Source organism: Dipodomys ordii, unplaced genomic scaffold, assembly GCF_000151885.1.
Source record: "Dipodomys ordii isolate 6190 unplaced genomic scaffold, Dord_2.0 Scaffold20, whole genome shotgun sequence".
Lineage (NCBI taxonomy): Eukaryota > Metazoa > Chordata > Mammalia > Rodentia > Heteromyidae > Dipodomys > Dipodomys ordii.
This window is the reverse complement of record NW_012267236.1, coordinates 14,186,555-14,202,191: the sequence shown is the minus strand read 5'-3', so window position 1 is coordinate 14,202,191 and position 15,637 is coordinate 14,186,555. Positions and strand designations below refer to the sequence as shown.

The window sequence follows — 15,637 nt, the reverse complement described above, 5'->3', positions numbered from 1 at the left end:
CTGTAGAGCAGTTCATTTTCAAAATAGTGTCTAATGAGTACCACTGCTGCGTTTGTTCACCCTTGTCCCACCATTTCTATGCTTACCCTTACCTTCCCAAAGTCAGATAAACAAAGAAGACAAAAGGAAAAGAAAATAAAAATAGCAACAAAAAATCTCTTGTTTCCATTTCCTAATAATAATAAATATTAGTTTATATGATTAGATGCACGTAGCTATTGAGCCTTTGTGATTCCTCCTAAAAATATCATCCTTTGGTCTCACTCTGTATGAATGCCTAAAGACCTGTAAAATTTATCATGTCCTAGTATATTTTTTTCTTTTACTATCCAGTGGGTTTACTTGAATTGATCAGCACAGTCTAGTTACCAAATGAGGGAATAGACACATGAATAAAAATTCAACATCCCTAGTCAAAAAAGAAATGCAAATCAAAATAACATTGAGATTCCACCTTGCCCCAATTAAAATGGCCATTATCAAGAAAACTAACAATAAAAAATGCTGGTGAGGATGTGGCTACTGTTGGTTGGAAAGTAAACTTGTCCAACCACTGAACAGCAGTATAAAGGTTCCTCATAAGACTAAACATAATCCAGAAATTCCACTCCTGGGCATTTATCCAATAGACCACAAACAAGGCCACACTAAAGCTACCAGCACAGCCATGTTCATTGCAGCATTGTTTAGCATAGCCAAGATATGACATCAACCCAAATACTCCTCAGTGGATGAATAGATCAAGAAAATGTAGTATAGTCTATATACATAAAAAGAATGAAATTGTACCATTGGTAAAGAATGGAAAGACCTGAAAAAAATTATATTAAGTGAAGTAAGCCAGACCCAAACATATATTGATGTTTTCCCTCACTTGTGGTAATTAAAATGTGCCTTTAGAGTAGTCTTGACATATCTCCTACATAACATTTCATTTGCCAATATACAAGCACATGAGTCCATTATATTTCTTTACCTTATCTCAGCATTATATAAGCTTATAGAAAAAAGCATAGGATATGCATATTATAAGGTAAAGTAGCTGCTCTAAATTCTTAATAATAAAAGAAGTGTAAATATTCTATGAGCCAAAATAAATAAAACTGCTAATAAACTTCACCTCTGGGGCTGGGAAGGTAGCTCAGTGGTAGAGTGCTTGCCTTGCATGCATGAGGCCCTGGGTTCAATTCCTCAGCACCACATAAGCAAAAAGAAAAAAAGCCAGAAGTGGCACTGTGGCTCAAGTGGTAGAGCGCTAGCCTTGAGCTGAAGAGCTGAGGGACAGTACCCAGGCCCAGAGTTCAGGCCCATGACCGGACCCCCCCCCAAAAAAAAGGTGATCTGTGGGTTAAAATGAAATACCAAAAACAAAGACAAAGGGAGAAAGGGAAAGGAAGAAAGATTAAAAACAATAGATTTTCAATGATCTATGTTTATTGGCCTATAAGTAAACATGAATAGATATTTATGTCATTTTTTAACTCAACTTCTGCTTAAATTATATCAACTAATTTCCTTTATTTTCCAAAGTTCATTACTTATTTATCCATATCTCAGTTGAATATGTAGTTTAAGACCCAAGGCCTACAAATCAAGGTACAACTGCCTAAGTAGTATGCAAGTATTTCCTTTATCAAAAAAGTATCTATATTTTATTCCTCTACAACACAGTGAGAAACTGGTCCCCTCCCTCAGCACAGTCAGAAGGCAGAGCAAGTTTAACACAACAGACATCCTAAAATGCTCTAACTTGTCTATTCAGTATAGCACATTGTGACATGCTGTTTGTATACACCTAGACTAAGCATATACCTAGATTAGCTACCTTGCATAAATTGGACAAGTAGCTTTAAACGTTTGTTTAAAATCTGAGGGGGTTGTTTTTTTTTCACCATGTATTCCAGTATTATCTTTCCATACTTGGTGACTATGTATATAGATGGCATAAGGAATCCCACTGAGCACTTATACAATCAAGCCTAAGAGGGACAGGGCAAAAGAGCAACAGAAGGGAGTCAATCTGACCAATGTAAGGTACTATGGTACAATACCCTTGTACAATAAATATACACTAAAATGATGAAAACAATGAATAATGGGAGGGTAAAAGGTTCTGATGGGAATAAACATAGAAGAGATATTTTATATGAATGTATGTAAATAGAAGAATGAAATCTGTTGAAACTGTTTTTTTTTTTTTAGGACTTTCTTCTTTTTTTTTTTTTTTTTGTCAGTTGTAGGGCTTGAACTCTGGGCCTAGTCGCTGTCCCTGCATTCTTCAGCTCAAGGTGAGCACTCTACCATTTGAGCCACACTACCACTTCCAGTTTTCTAGTGGTTAATTGGAGAAAAGAATCATACAGACTTTCCTGCTTGGGCTGGCTTTGAATCCAGATCCTCAGATCTCAGCCTTCTGAGTAGCCAGAATTACAAGCGTGAGTTACTGGTGCCAGGCTCTTTTTAAATTTTTTATTACTATATTTTGCATATATGGTACTGAGGAATTGAACCCAGAGCCTCATGCATGCTAGGCAAGCACTCTACCACTAAGCCACATTCCCAGCCCTGAAATTGTTTTAAGAAAGGGGAAGGGAGAATGACAGAGGGGGGGTACATGTGGTTGGTGTAATTATATGCATGCATAGAAATATCACAATGAAAGCCTTCTTGTGCAGCTGCTAATAGCTGCTAATTTTAAAAAACCTTTTTAAAAGTTGGCTGAACTGAGCCACAGAAAGTTAAATTTAACCTGAAAAATGAGTGAGTAAGGGACGTTCTGATACCCAGAAGAAAAAAAGACTATTCACAACCATATTTGTAAGAACACTTGGGGAGAGAAAGAATGTGGATTAGTGGTTGGTATGGTAACCCAAAGAAAACACAAAATAGACACATTGGCAGAAAAGAAGGAAAGAACAATTAGTTTTTTTTGTACAAAAACTTAGTAAATAAAACAATTTTGTTTATTTTTCTTTGTACTTTGATGAGGGGAAAAAACACTTTAAAACAAACAAACAAATAAATGAAGCTAGGCACAAGTGCCTCACGCCTGTAATCACAGCTAAAATCTGAGGCTCATAGTCCAAACTCAGCCCGGACAGGAATTGTCCATAGATACTATCTTTAATTAACCACCAAAATGCCAGAAGTAGAGCTGTGGTTCAAGTGGTAGAGTACTAGGCTAGTCTTCAGCAAAAGAGCTCAGAGACACAGCCCACACCCTGAGTTCAAGCCTCAGAAACAGCATACACATGCACACACACACACACACACACACACCATTTTTAAAAAACAGATGTCTAGGAAGTACCTTTCAGAGAAAATGGAAACTATTTAAAAATGGAGTATTATTTCCAGCTCAAATAGTTTGAAACTCTACAGAAATGTTTTATTTACATTCACAAACATATGCATCTATCATACCTCTTAAAAGAGGTTTTGGGGCTGTGAAGTTGGCTCAATGGTAGAGTGCTTGCCTAGCATGCATGAGGCCCTGGATTCAATTCCTGAGCACCACATAAGCACAAAAAAGCCGGAAGTGGCACTGTGGCTCAAGTGGTAGGGCACTAGCCTTGAGCTGAAGAGCTGAGGGACAGCACTCAGGCCCAGAGTTCAGCCCCCCCAAACCCTCCCCCAAAAAAGAGGTTTTGCTACTTGGCTCATTATTTCTAGACCGTTAACATTCATTTCTTGATTTACCTCAGGATCCAAGTTTCTGAAAACATACATCCTTGTCTTCTCCATCATTGCAAACAAATCAGGATTATCCTTGGCCCACTTCATATCCCAGACGTCTTTCCGCTCCAATTTCAACAGCTCTCCAGTTACTTGCTGTCCTGTACTGTCAGTCACCCGAACATCCAGGTCGAAGAAAGTGAGAACTCCAGAGATGTCTATGATAGCAAGACGACTAGAAACAGTGTATTTGGAGGAGGAGAAAGATGTACAAAATTATTCTCAGCAATCATGAGTGGAACCACCTACAAAAGCAATTTATCAGAAAACTGGAATATGGTACAAATGGCTCTTGAACTTTTTAAATACATTTGATAGAAGGTATACATTATTCTCCATTTTGCTTCCCTATAAAGAAAATATACAGAATTCATATGAAAATATGATCTGTTCTATATTCACTTACTCATCTAAGTAGTATGTGCAAAATAAAATGTGTACCTAGATTGCCATATTCCAACAGAGAAAATCATTGAAACCAAATACAGTGTAGTAAAACCACTCCCAACTTTAAGATATGTTCATAACAAACACACCTGTCTTCACTTTTACTATATAAATCCAACTCTTCCCCCTGAGGACAGTTCTCAGGCTTACCTAGAGTTGCAATTCAGAGACAATTGGTAGGCTCGACAATGTAGGCAATACTTTTGAATCAGAGCGACATTAGGAAGACTATATCTCTGAACGGTTCCAGATTCACGACCCTAAGGAATTTATCTTTGATTACTAAGTTGTATTTACCATAACAAAATTAGACTACCACCTCAGGTCTCTCTATAGATTCATACTTTTTTTAATCAAAGTAATATAGTCTTAATAAGTTCCCATTTCCAATACTGAATCAGTTTACTAAATATATGTTTATCTCCTAATTTAATTTCAACCTTTTTTTCAAGTGGCTGAAAATGTTTTCTCATAATATTCAAGAAAGATGTCCAAAGCCTAACTCCTTAGTAATATACAAGTTCTTATATAACAAGGAAGAAATATCTAAGGTTTTTTGAAATTGTATAGGTTATTATATGGAGTATGTTAGGAGCTAAGATATAGAGAACACTTATTGAAATTAAATTTCACATATATGAAAAATCACCAGAGGATCAAGTTATGAAACATCTGTTACTGAAAGTCTCAGTTTTATCTTATATAGCCCATTTTGTACTAGGTTTTAGCAATGGAAACAATGACCTAAAAGCAGGATATGTTGAGAGGTGTGTGTGTGTGTGTGTGTGTGTGTGTGTGTGTGTGTGTGTGTATGTGTGTGTGTGTTGAGAGGTGTGTGTGTGTGTGTAAAATACATGTTTCTATGCAACTCTGGGCAACCACCAAAGCTGATGTGAGCAGGAAGGACAACAGACAGGAGAGAGCATAGCTTTCAAACCCTTCGGTGCCAATGGGAGCCACACAGCTGCCATATAGCCAATCTCTACCTCTTCCCTTTTTAACCAGAGCAACACTGCTTCTGCAGCCCAGTTCTCAAGAAGGACCAATCAGGAAGGGTGACTACTACCAAACACAATGCTCTTAAGAGTTTTTTCCCCATGAAACTACTGGCAAAAAAAAACCTAAAACTGGAAATATATGCTATTGAGACTCTATTTATGCAATTCAAATACAGCTCCATCAGCCCTGCCATATTAAACATTTATTTCTAAAATTAATATTTTCAAATGGCAGAGCTCAAGAAAAGACACTATACTATTAATTCTACTGGAAAAAATTAGCAGAAACTTGCCAGGGATTTCTCTATTTTAATGTCTGGCAAACATCATTACCTCTTCATTCTAAGTCTTATGAATATAGCCAAAGCACTCTTTCAATGTGTAATATCAGGCTACATACAGAGGAAACTTAGTCCTAACTCCCACTGCGCAATCTACCCACCTCATCGGCCCTTTGTAGGGCTCATTCCACCTTCTCTGCTTTTAGAAATAGCTAGTAGTGGAAATGATTAATCATTTTTGAGGCAGGCTTTAAATTTTTCTCATCTCTTATATGAGGATATCCTTGAGGTACCCACAAGATGATAATTCAAATCCAAAACTCATTGCTTTATCCTAGTTTTACAATTTGAACAATTTTATTCATAAAGTAAATTTACTGAAACTTACCACAATCAATGTCTTATCAGATGCAGTTATGGCACAAATTGGATCTCTTGTGCCCTAAAATCAATCAATCAATCAATAATTATTGTTTCAAAAATATTCATCAAATGACTAATCTGGTACACAATAGCATTAGCTCACTAAGAAGAATATATCAAAAATATATTAACAGAAATTTATTTACAGAGCACATACTTTGTGTCAGACACTGAACTAAGCACTAGAGATATTCAGGTAAATCTTTACCTCAGAGGATTACTCACTGTCCACAGGGAAAGATGGTGAGCTGAACACATAATTAAAGACAGCATAATAAAAGAAATATCTTACACTAAAATTGGCAAAAATCTCAGCCTACAGATAAAAGACTGAATAAAAGCAGAAGGACCAGCACATGCCAGGAAGGGAAAAATGGACCAATATAGCAGCTCCTTGGACTTGTCTCAAGGGTATTTTGTTTAGTGAGAAAAGCCGATCTCAGCAGGATATGCATTATGGGATTCCACTCATAAAACAGTTTCAAATTGATAAAGTTATACAGATGGAGAACAAGGACAAAAACTTCCCAAATGGGGCTGGGAAGGTGGCTCAGTGGTAGAGTGCTTGCCTTTCATGCCTGAGGCCCTGGGTTCAATTCCTCAGCACCACATAAGCAAAAAGAAAAAAAGCCGGAAGTGGCACTGTGGCTCAGGTGGTAGAGCGCTAGCCTTGAGCTGAATTGCTGAGGGATAGTGCCCAGGCCCAGAATTCAGGCCCCACGACCGGACCCAAAAACAAAAACAAACTTCCCAAATGGACAGAGTAAAAGACAAAATGAAGTAGTGAGAAGGGAATTCTTTATGGTGGTAACACAGACACTGAAAGTACGTGTAAATGTTAGTGGGAACTGAATGAGGAACAAGTCCATAGTCCAGTTAACAGTACTGAATCAAGGTCAATTTCCTTGTTTTAATGTCATACTATAACTCTAAAAGAGATCACCATTGAGAAAAGTTGAGGAAAGAGGATATTTTGGCAATTTCCTATGAACTCTTAGTTGTTTCAAAGTTTTTTTTTCTGAGAAAAAGGAATATCAGTATAGCACATTTAGAAAAAATCCATTGTTTAACATAGCTGTTATCTCTATTTTCTAATTTATAAGGTAGAGGAGTCTCCAGCTTGTCTCACAAGGTTATGAGCATCAGATAGAAAACTAAGCAAAAAAAGCTTTAGTACCAGGCAGCGGTGGCTCATGCCTATAATCATGGCTACTCAGAAGGCTGAGATCTGAGGACTCAGATCAGCCAAAACAGGAAAGTGCACAAGACTCTTTATTTCCAATTAACCACTGGAAGTGGTATTCAAGGGACAGTGCCCAGTTCAAGCCCTATAACTACCAACAACAACAAAAAGAGCTTTATCAACAATAATCTCAGAAAATCTTATCAAAAACAAAATTGCTTACTAAAATATTAAATTTTAGCATTTTTATTCATTTTTTTGTCAGTTGTGGGCCTGAACTCTGGGCCTGGGCACTGTCCCTCAGCTCTTCAGCTCAAGGATAGCACTCTACCACTTGAGCCACAGAGCCACTTACAGCTTTTTCTCTTATGTGGTGCTAAGGAATCGAACCTAGGGCCTTATGCATGCAAGGCAGACACTCTACCACTGAGCCACCTTCCCAGCCCCTAGCATATTATTTTTAAAAAGTATATCTGTACCTAGACATAGTACCTAACAGGCCAGACATGACAGACCAACCATAGATGGGTGGACCAATAGACACACAGAGAGAGTCAGAGAGACAGATAGATGGACGAGAGACAGATAGATGGAGAGGTGAGTAGCAGAAAAGGGGGATACATTACCCAATATTTTTATTTTTTTTAATTTTATTTTATTTGTGAAGATACTGTACAGAGGGGTTACAATTACATGGGCAGGATAATGCGTACATTTCTTACCAAGCATTGCAGCCTCCTCCTTTTGTTTACCCTTCACATCCCTTCCCAGCCTCCCCCCTCCCCCCCATACCCAATATTTTTAGAAATAAGCTTTCAATGTAGTATTCTACAGGTTACTTATCACCACATATCACCTTTATTTTAGTCTGTTTTTAAAACTTAGGGAAAGGTTTTCCGAACAGAAAAATATTTAAAGAATCAGTAAATTTATATCCTATTTGATAAATAAGTTCTTTTTCAGATCTCAAAGTAAAAACATTATTTCAAAATTTGCAGATGTGAACAGTTATTAGCAAGACTAAAACTACCTACTTGAATGGCTTTTTTATAATCAAGCACCCCATCCAATGATCCAGAAGGAATATCATCAACATGATAAATTCTGTAAAAGCACAACAGAAAAACAGAATTTTAAAGAAAGGTTAAGGGTTATATTATTTCATAATCCCTAGATCAATTTAAAAAAATGGGTGACATCAACAAATATTGTTACTTAATATAGAAATCTGATTCTTTTAAGGACTTCTGCGTCTCCTGATAGTGGAAACAATTTACCATGTGTTTACCAGTTATGTGACTCATCTGTTTCCGAAAGCTGCATCCCAAACGTTGAGTCGTACATTCCCACTGAATTCATTAGGCTGCGAGACTTTACCTTACTCTACCAGTCAAAAGTAACCTCTAATACACTGATTTTCTGTTGTTTATATATAATTTTACTTTTAATAATTTTCCTCTGTTTAATAAAAGTAGAACTTTAATCCATTTGTGAAGCCCTAATGAATAAGATTTCTGTGCTGATGTAAAAATCTCCCCTCCCTTCCAGGTCCCGAAGCTGCACTGCTGTGGGTCAGCACCCACATCACAACGTGCATTCACAGGCAACTGCAGCATCACCACTGGCTCACTGTCCACTTGCTCCCTTGTGGACAGTGGTGGATTTTCCGGAGACAAAACTGTCAATCTCCAATCCCTAAGACAGAGTCACAAACTGACAAGAGGTGCACAATGTCTGCTGAGGAATTATTAACATAAATGGAAATTTTTTTAATTGCTAAAATATCCTAGATGAGGCTCGAGTCTCAATTTTTAATTGCAAAAATATCCTAGATGAGAAAATTACTAGACTTCTCTGAACCTGTTTTTCTCTATATAAAATAACGGTACCAATCTCTACTCTGCAGCATTTCTGAAAGGCAAAAATAAGGTGATATTGGGAAACTACAAAAGCACAGAGCCTGAAATAGACAAGGGGTTCAAGAGAACATAGCTGTAGAAGCATGCCATTTTCTAAATTTTGAAGTACTATGAATTTTTATAACTGCTCATTTGGAATTGTAATTAATTATACTCTCAAGGATGTAATAATATAAAATTTTGAATAAATTTAATAGAAGTGTATTAAAATGCAGAAAGATATGTCTAAATTGGTACTTACTTCTGCAATTTAAAGTATTTCTAATAAGCATACCTAGTTTAACAACAGGAAAGTCAAAGATTAGAATAGGAGGTCCCTTAAGAGATCATGTGTTCTGGCTCCTTCTCTTTAAACAAGAAAGGTACAAAGAAGTCCTGTCTGAACCACAGGTCCAGAGTTAAAATAAGCCTGCCTCTATATCCCATCAGAACCAAGGGGTCTAAAGTTAAATAAACCTGCCTTTCCTCCAAGAATTAATGCAAGAATCACCTCACCCTCCTAGAACGTGGGTTAATATCATTAAACCACAGCTCCATTCAGCTTTACTTAGACACTTGAAGCCAATATACCTTAATTAACCTAATATGTAAGAGTAAGTGAAGATAGCCACTTCCAGCCTTTAAGGACTTCCCCTTGTTAACACTATGCTACCTCTCTTTTGTTTTGATAAAGTAGAATAGATCAACTTAAAAGAAAATCAAATTAATAAAACATTATTTCTACCAATCAAGGCAATTGACATTTCTCATTAATGATAATTAACTATCTAGTTTAAATGTGACATGTCTGTGCATCAAAAAAGATACCTTTCTCTCCCTTCTTTTCGAGATCGTGTGATCTGATTAATTTCCAGTGCTGTGAGTTTCTTTGCCACACGGTATTGCCAGGTGTAAAATGCTTCTTTTGAAGCTGCTATCACATGGGTTTTGGTCATTGCAACAAATAACGGTACTATTAAATAGAAAACATTAAGACAATTAAGACAATTATGTCATTATACAGAATCACTATATAAATCATGGAGTCTGTCTGACTCCTCATTTTACAGACACTATACCCACAATCTCTCAGAAAAGAATCAAACAATTGTAAGATCATACAAAAATATTAACTCAAAATAGATCAAATGCCAAAATGCAGGAGTTAAAGCTATTGAACATTAAAAAATAGATATGTCTTAAATATGATGCCAAACATATAAGCAACAAAAAATAAGTAACAAACTGAGCTCCCTCAAAATTAAAAAAAAATTGCTTCAAATGACATCATGAAGAAAATGAAAACACAATCCATAAAATGGAAGAAAATATTTTCAAATCATCTATCTAATAAGGAATAAGATCTCAAATATATAATTACATATATAAATACATTTTACATAGTATACACTGCTTATAATGAACTGTTAAAATTCAATAATAAATGACAAATAACCCAATTTTAAAAATAAGCAAAAGACATAGATAGTTCTCCAGTGGTGATGTACAAATAACCATAAAGCAGATAGAAAGATAGCAAAAATCAGCAGCCACCAGGAAGTGCAAATCAAAGCTACCATGAGCTAGAACAGCCAGAGTCAGTGTTGACAAGGATGTGAAGAAATGCTGAGAATGTCAAATGCACTTTGAAAAGCAGTTTGGCGGTTCTTCAACATGTTAAATGTAGCATTATTATCTGCCCTAACCACACCTAAATATAAATTCAAAAGAAACTAAACACACATCCATTCATGATGTGACTTCTGTACTATAGTGGGGTCTTATTTGTGAGAAAAGCAAAGGATGTTAGGACATCAAGAACATCTTTATAAAAGGGTTAACCTTTGCTATTATAAACACATGTCCAAACTCATACACAAATGTTAATAATATTATTATTCACAATACTCCAAAAATAGAAACAAAAGGCCTGGCACTGGTGCCATGCTTATAATCCTAGCTACTCAGAAGACTGAGATCTGAGGATCATGGTTCAAAGCCAGGCAGGAAAGTTTTTAACACTCTCATTTCCAAATAATCTTATCAAAAACCAGAAGTAGAGCTGTGGCTCAAGTAGTAGATTGCTAGGCCTGAACAAAAAAGTTAGGGACAGGAACCAGGCCCTGAGCCCTTAGTTCAATTTCCTGGACTAGCACGTGCGTGCGAGCACGCGCGCACACACACACACACACACAAAATAATTCATACTTCCATTAAGTGATGAATGAATGGATAAATGAAATCCAGCCCTTCTCTTGATCCTATAAGGTGGCCTAGAAAATTCTCCTAACTTCACTCCTAATTTAGGAACATATTCTTCCAAAAAGATAGTTTTCTTATCTGTTCTATTTCTTAGAGATGCCTGGGTGCTGTCCCTGAGCTCTTCAGCTCAAGGCTAGCACTCTACCACTTGAGCCACAGTGATACTTTCAGCTTTTTTCTGCTTATGTGGTGCTGAGGAATTGAACCCAGGGCCTCATGCATGCGAAGCAAGCACTTTACCACTGAGCCACTTTCCCAGCCCCTATTTCTTAGAGAATATTTAATTGAGCTCCTACTGTATGGACTTTTATGAAGTACACGGAGTCTCATCAAATACAATTACACATTAAAAAACACAGGAGACTAAGGCTGGCAAAACAATTCATCCATAACCACAAAATACAAAATAAATGATATAAAATTATATACACATATATATTCACACAAATGCAATCCTTAGTATAATTTTAGTAACTTTTCTAAATTCATGAATAATTAAAAGTGTACTACCTTTTTCTTTGTGTAAGTACTAGCCAAAGTAATAATCAATATACTCATAATAAAAGTATGATGTTAATAGAAGTAATGATTTATGGAGTTCAAGTCACAGTGTTTTAAATAGGACAATGAAAGCAGTAAGACTTAGAAACCAAACAAAGACTTGCCTAATAGTATGATGTTATTTGAGTATATTAACAATATGGGAATTCAAATTCAAGTAATTGTATAGTCTAAGCAACAGTATAATTGACTCGTTTAATTTTTTTTTCATTACAATTATCAAGATTTTTCTATTTGAAATGTGTACCTCTAGAGGGAGCACAAAGCCTTTCCTAGAAAGAACAAAAGCCAGCTGTAGACAATGGCAGCTAAGCCTCCAGGGGGCGTTCCCGCCTGGCCCATTGTGTTTTTTCCCAGACCTGAAATACTACTAAGACATTTACTTACTAAACATTTGGTAAGTTTCATCATGAATATTCTGAAGCTGGCAACTATTATAGCCCTAGTGTGACTTGAAGTGTGTAAACATTTACTGCCTTCTGTCTGGAAAAATATTGTTTTTCCTACACATAAAAAAGCACTTTTCCAACTAAGGGTTTAACCACAGTTACACTCATGCTTTTTCTTTTGGATACATCCAAAATACTCCCCCAAAGGTTTACAGTTGGTTTGAGTGAGTCAAAATCAAAATTAAGTGGTGCAAAGAAAGAACCAGACTTCTCAAATTCAAATCACAGACATTTGTTAACTGTGGCCCTGGATAAATTCTTTGTCCTGTCTGAACTGCAGTTTACCTGTTGTAAATGAAAGGTAATAATGATGCCAAGTTTATAGTGTTGTTTTCAGAATTCAAGGGAAAAAATCAATATAAAACATAGCACGGTGTCTGGCAAAAATATATAATAATTACCAGGCAACCACTATGTAAGGCAGACAATATTATCTACATTTAGCAGATAAGAAAAAAAAGCAAGGCATGCATAACTATAACTTGCCTATGTCATATCCCTAGGAAGTGGCAGAGATGGATCCTGTGGCCCCAGGATCAGTACCTTAACCACTGTGGCCAACTGGCCCTTTTAAGAGCTAGGAAATGGTGGCCAGGGTTGCCATCATTACTTTTATTATCTAAAATGTACAAATTCTCCAAACAAATACAAATATATCTAAAACATAACTTCTTTAGAATCAATACAGTAGCAATTTCAATAAGTTCACATGGGTAAATAATAGCGTTTCTATAACATTTGAGAGATTTGTAAGGCATCTGTTACACCTAGATGAAGCGTCTTAGAAAAAGCTTAAATTTAAAGAGAATAATGTTTTAGGAGAACCTCATAACTGACTCAACTATTTAACATCTGGAAAGAAAAATTCTAAAGGTCTAGAAAGATTATTGGAAAAAAGAATGAGAAAATAATTATGCTTCCATTAATTGAACTTTGTAACGCTAATAGGGAACCATTACCAGCCAAGCTAGATTGTAAAATAGTTGGAAACAATTTAGAAATTCATAAATAAGGAAAAGCTGCTTGTAATATTTTAATGCTGAGTGAAAGGAATGTCTCTGTCTGTAATGTTTCCCCACTCTCCATTTGGTTACCTCTTAGCAGGTGAACTGAAGTTGTACTGAAATGTTTTCAGGAAGATTTTTTTTTTTTTTGGTCAGTTGTGGGGCTTGAACTCTGGGCCTGGGCGCTGTCTCTCAGCTCTTCAGCTCAAGGCTAGCACTCTACCACTTGAGCCACAGTGTCACTTCCTAGAAAGATATTGCTCTAGACTACATGGGGAAAGGTCAGGTCCTGGCGAAAGCCAGCCTTAGAACACTGACTGCTGTGCACCCACCGTTATGACAGCTGCGCGGGTGACCTCTGTTCCCACCCACAAGGATGGCTGCGCCGTGACCCAGGCCCCCAACACAACGATGGTTGCTTGTGACCTGTACTTTCTAACCACTTTGTATGCCTCCATTCCCCTGAGAACAGTATCTCCTCTCCTTAAAATAGCACCTGGAGAAGGACTTAACTCACACACTCAGCCCAAATGCTGTCCTGGCTTCCTTACAAGCCAGCCTCCATTTCTCCAGCACCTACACAGCACCTGCATACTGCAGGGGGACAAGTCATGGCCTGATGCACAGACCACATCTCAACATCCTAGAAGAAATGTCATCATTTACTTCTCGTGACTCCCAGGGGCCACTACAGTATGTGAACCAGAGCACACTTAGTGTTGACTTGCTAAACGCTGTTTGTCTGTGCATTTATTATTTATTAACACATTTATTATGTGTTAAGCACATCATCAGGTATGAGGGATACAGAAATTAACCAGATACAGATCTTTAAGAAGTTTAAAGGCTAATCAATACCCACAGTGCAGGGGAAGAAGTGCTCTGGAGAGAAGCACAGCAAAGAATGGAGGACTCCACAGAATAGCATCAACAGAGGCTACACAAACTCACACTTGGAGTGATACAGAGCCCTATGAACCATGCTGCCATAGTATGTAAAGTTCTTTTAGAAAGACTCTACAGAGCTGGGTGCTCAAGTCTAATCCTAGCTACTTGGGAGGCAGAGATGGAGGACGGCAGTTGGAGGCCAGCCTGAAATAAAAGTTACCAAGGCTCCATCTCAACAAAAGGCTGGGAGCTGCGATGCACACTGGTTATCCCTGCTCTAGCAACCATCTCCAGGAACACAGAGAAGCACAAGGATCAAAGTTCAGGCTGGCCTAGACATAAAGTGAGACCATACCTCAAAAATCATCAAGGCAGGCTTGAAGGTGACTCAGTGATAGAGTGCTTGCCTAACATACATGAAGCCCTGGGTTTGGTTCCTCAGTACCACATATATGGAAAAAGCCAGAAGTGACTCAAGTGGTAAAGTGATAGCCTTGACCAAAAGAAGCTAAGGGATAGAACCCAGGCCCTAGTTCAAGTCCTAGGACTGGCCAAAAAACATAAAAATAAAAAATCATCAAGGCATAAAGGGGCTGGAGGTGTGGTTCAAGTGGCAGAGCAACTTCCCTCCGAGCATAAGCCCTGAGTTGAGTCCCTCGTGCCCTTAAAAAAGATTCTAGCGAAACTATCAAGATTAGAAATAATATAAGAAAAACAACACCTTCACTGTTGTTTTTCTCTCCATCCTTGTGAAAACTGTTCATAGAAACATTAGGTAGAATTTTACAGAATATGTGTGAAAAAAAAAGTCTGTTGCTGTGTTTGCTGCAGAGCAATGAAAGAACTGTTTGTTAAAATTTCCGCCAGTAAGACTGTTTAAAAAAAAGTTTTAAGACTCATAAATACAAATCAGGCACCCAAGTATTTGCCATTTTATGAAAGGGAGAGATTTAAATTTTATTTTTTTTAAATAGTCTACCTGAGCCAGGTGTGGTGACTGATGCCTATAACTCAGTAACTACTCAGGAAGCTGAGACCGGATGAATGTGATTCGAGGATAGACCAGGCAAAACATTTGTGAAACTCCCGTCTGGTGGTTAACCCCTAGCTGGGTGCAGTGGCACATACCTATTATCCTACTACCCAGGAAGTGCAGATAGGAGGATCCTGGTCCAGGCCAACCAAGTAAGCAACAAAGTCCTATTCAAAAGTAAAAAATGCAAAAAGGGACAGGCATGTAGCTTAAATGGTAGGCAAACTACGTGGCAAGCACAAGTTTCTGATTTCATATCTTATACTGCCCCAAAAAGTCTTGATAAAAATAACTTGGATCCTCACCCTATCACCATGAGATTCAACGTTAAAAATTGTTATATTAGGGCTGGGAAGGGGGCTTAGTGGTAGAGCACTTGCCTTGCATGCTCGAGGCCCTGGGTTCCATTCCTCAGCACCAGTAAGAAAAAAGCCGGAAGTGGTGCTGTAGCTCAAGTGGTAGAGTGCTAGCCTTG

The 15,637-nt window shown here is 37.4% G+C and overlaps 1 protein-coding gene across 1 annotated transcript in view; it reads right to left on the bottom strand.

The window, feature by feature from the left end:
• The window catches only part of Wdr35 (WD repeat domain 35), a 54,779-nt gene that overhangs the window by 15,151 nt on the left and 23,991 nt on the right, over positions 1–15,637 (bottom strand). Inside the window, exons 11-15 of the mRNA XM_013013763.1 lie at positions 9,794–9,938; positions 8,102–8,171; positions 5,850–5,903; positions 4,333–4,442; positions 3,700–3,910 (exon numbers count right to left, since the gene is read on the bottom strand). Coding sequence (XP_012869217.1) covers positions 3,700–3,910; positions 4,333–4,442; positions 5,850–5,903; positions 8,102–8,171; positions 9,794–9,938 — 590 coding nt within the window. The remainder of the gene's footprint in view (positions 1–3,699; positions 3,911–4,332; positions 4,443–5,849; positions 5,904–8,101; positions 8,172–9,793; positions 9,939–15,637) is intronic.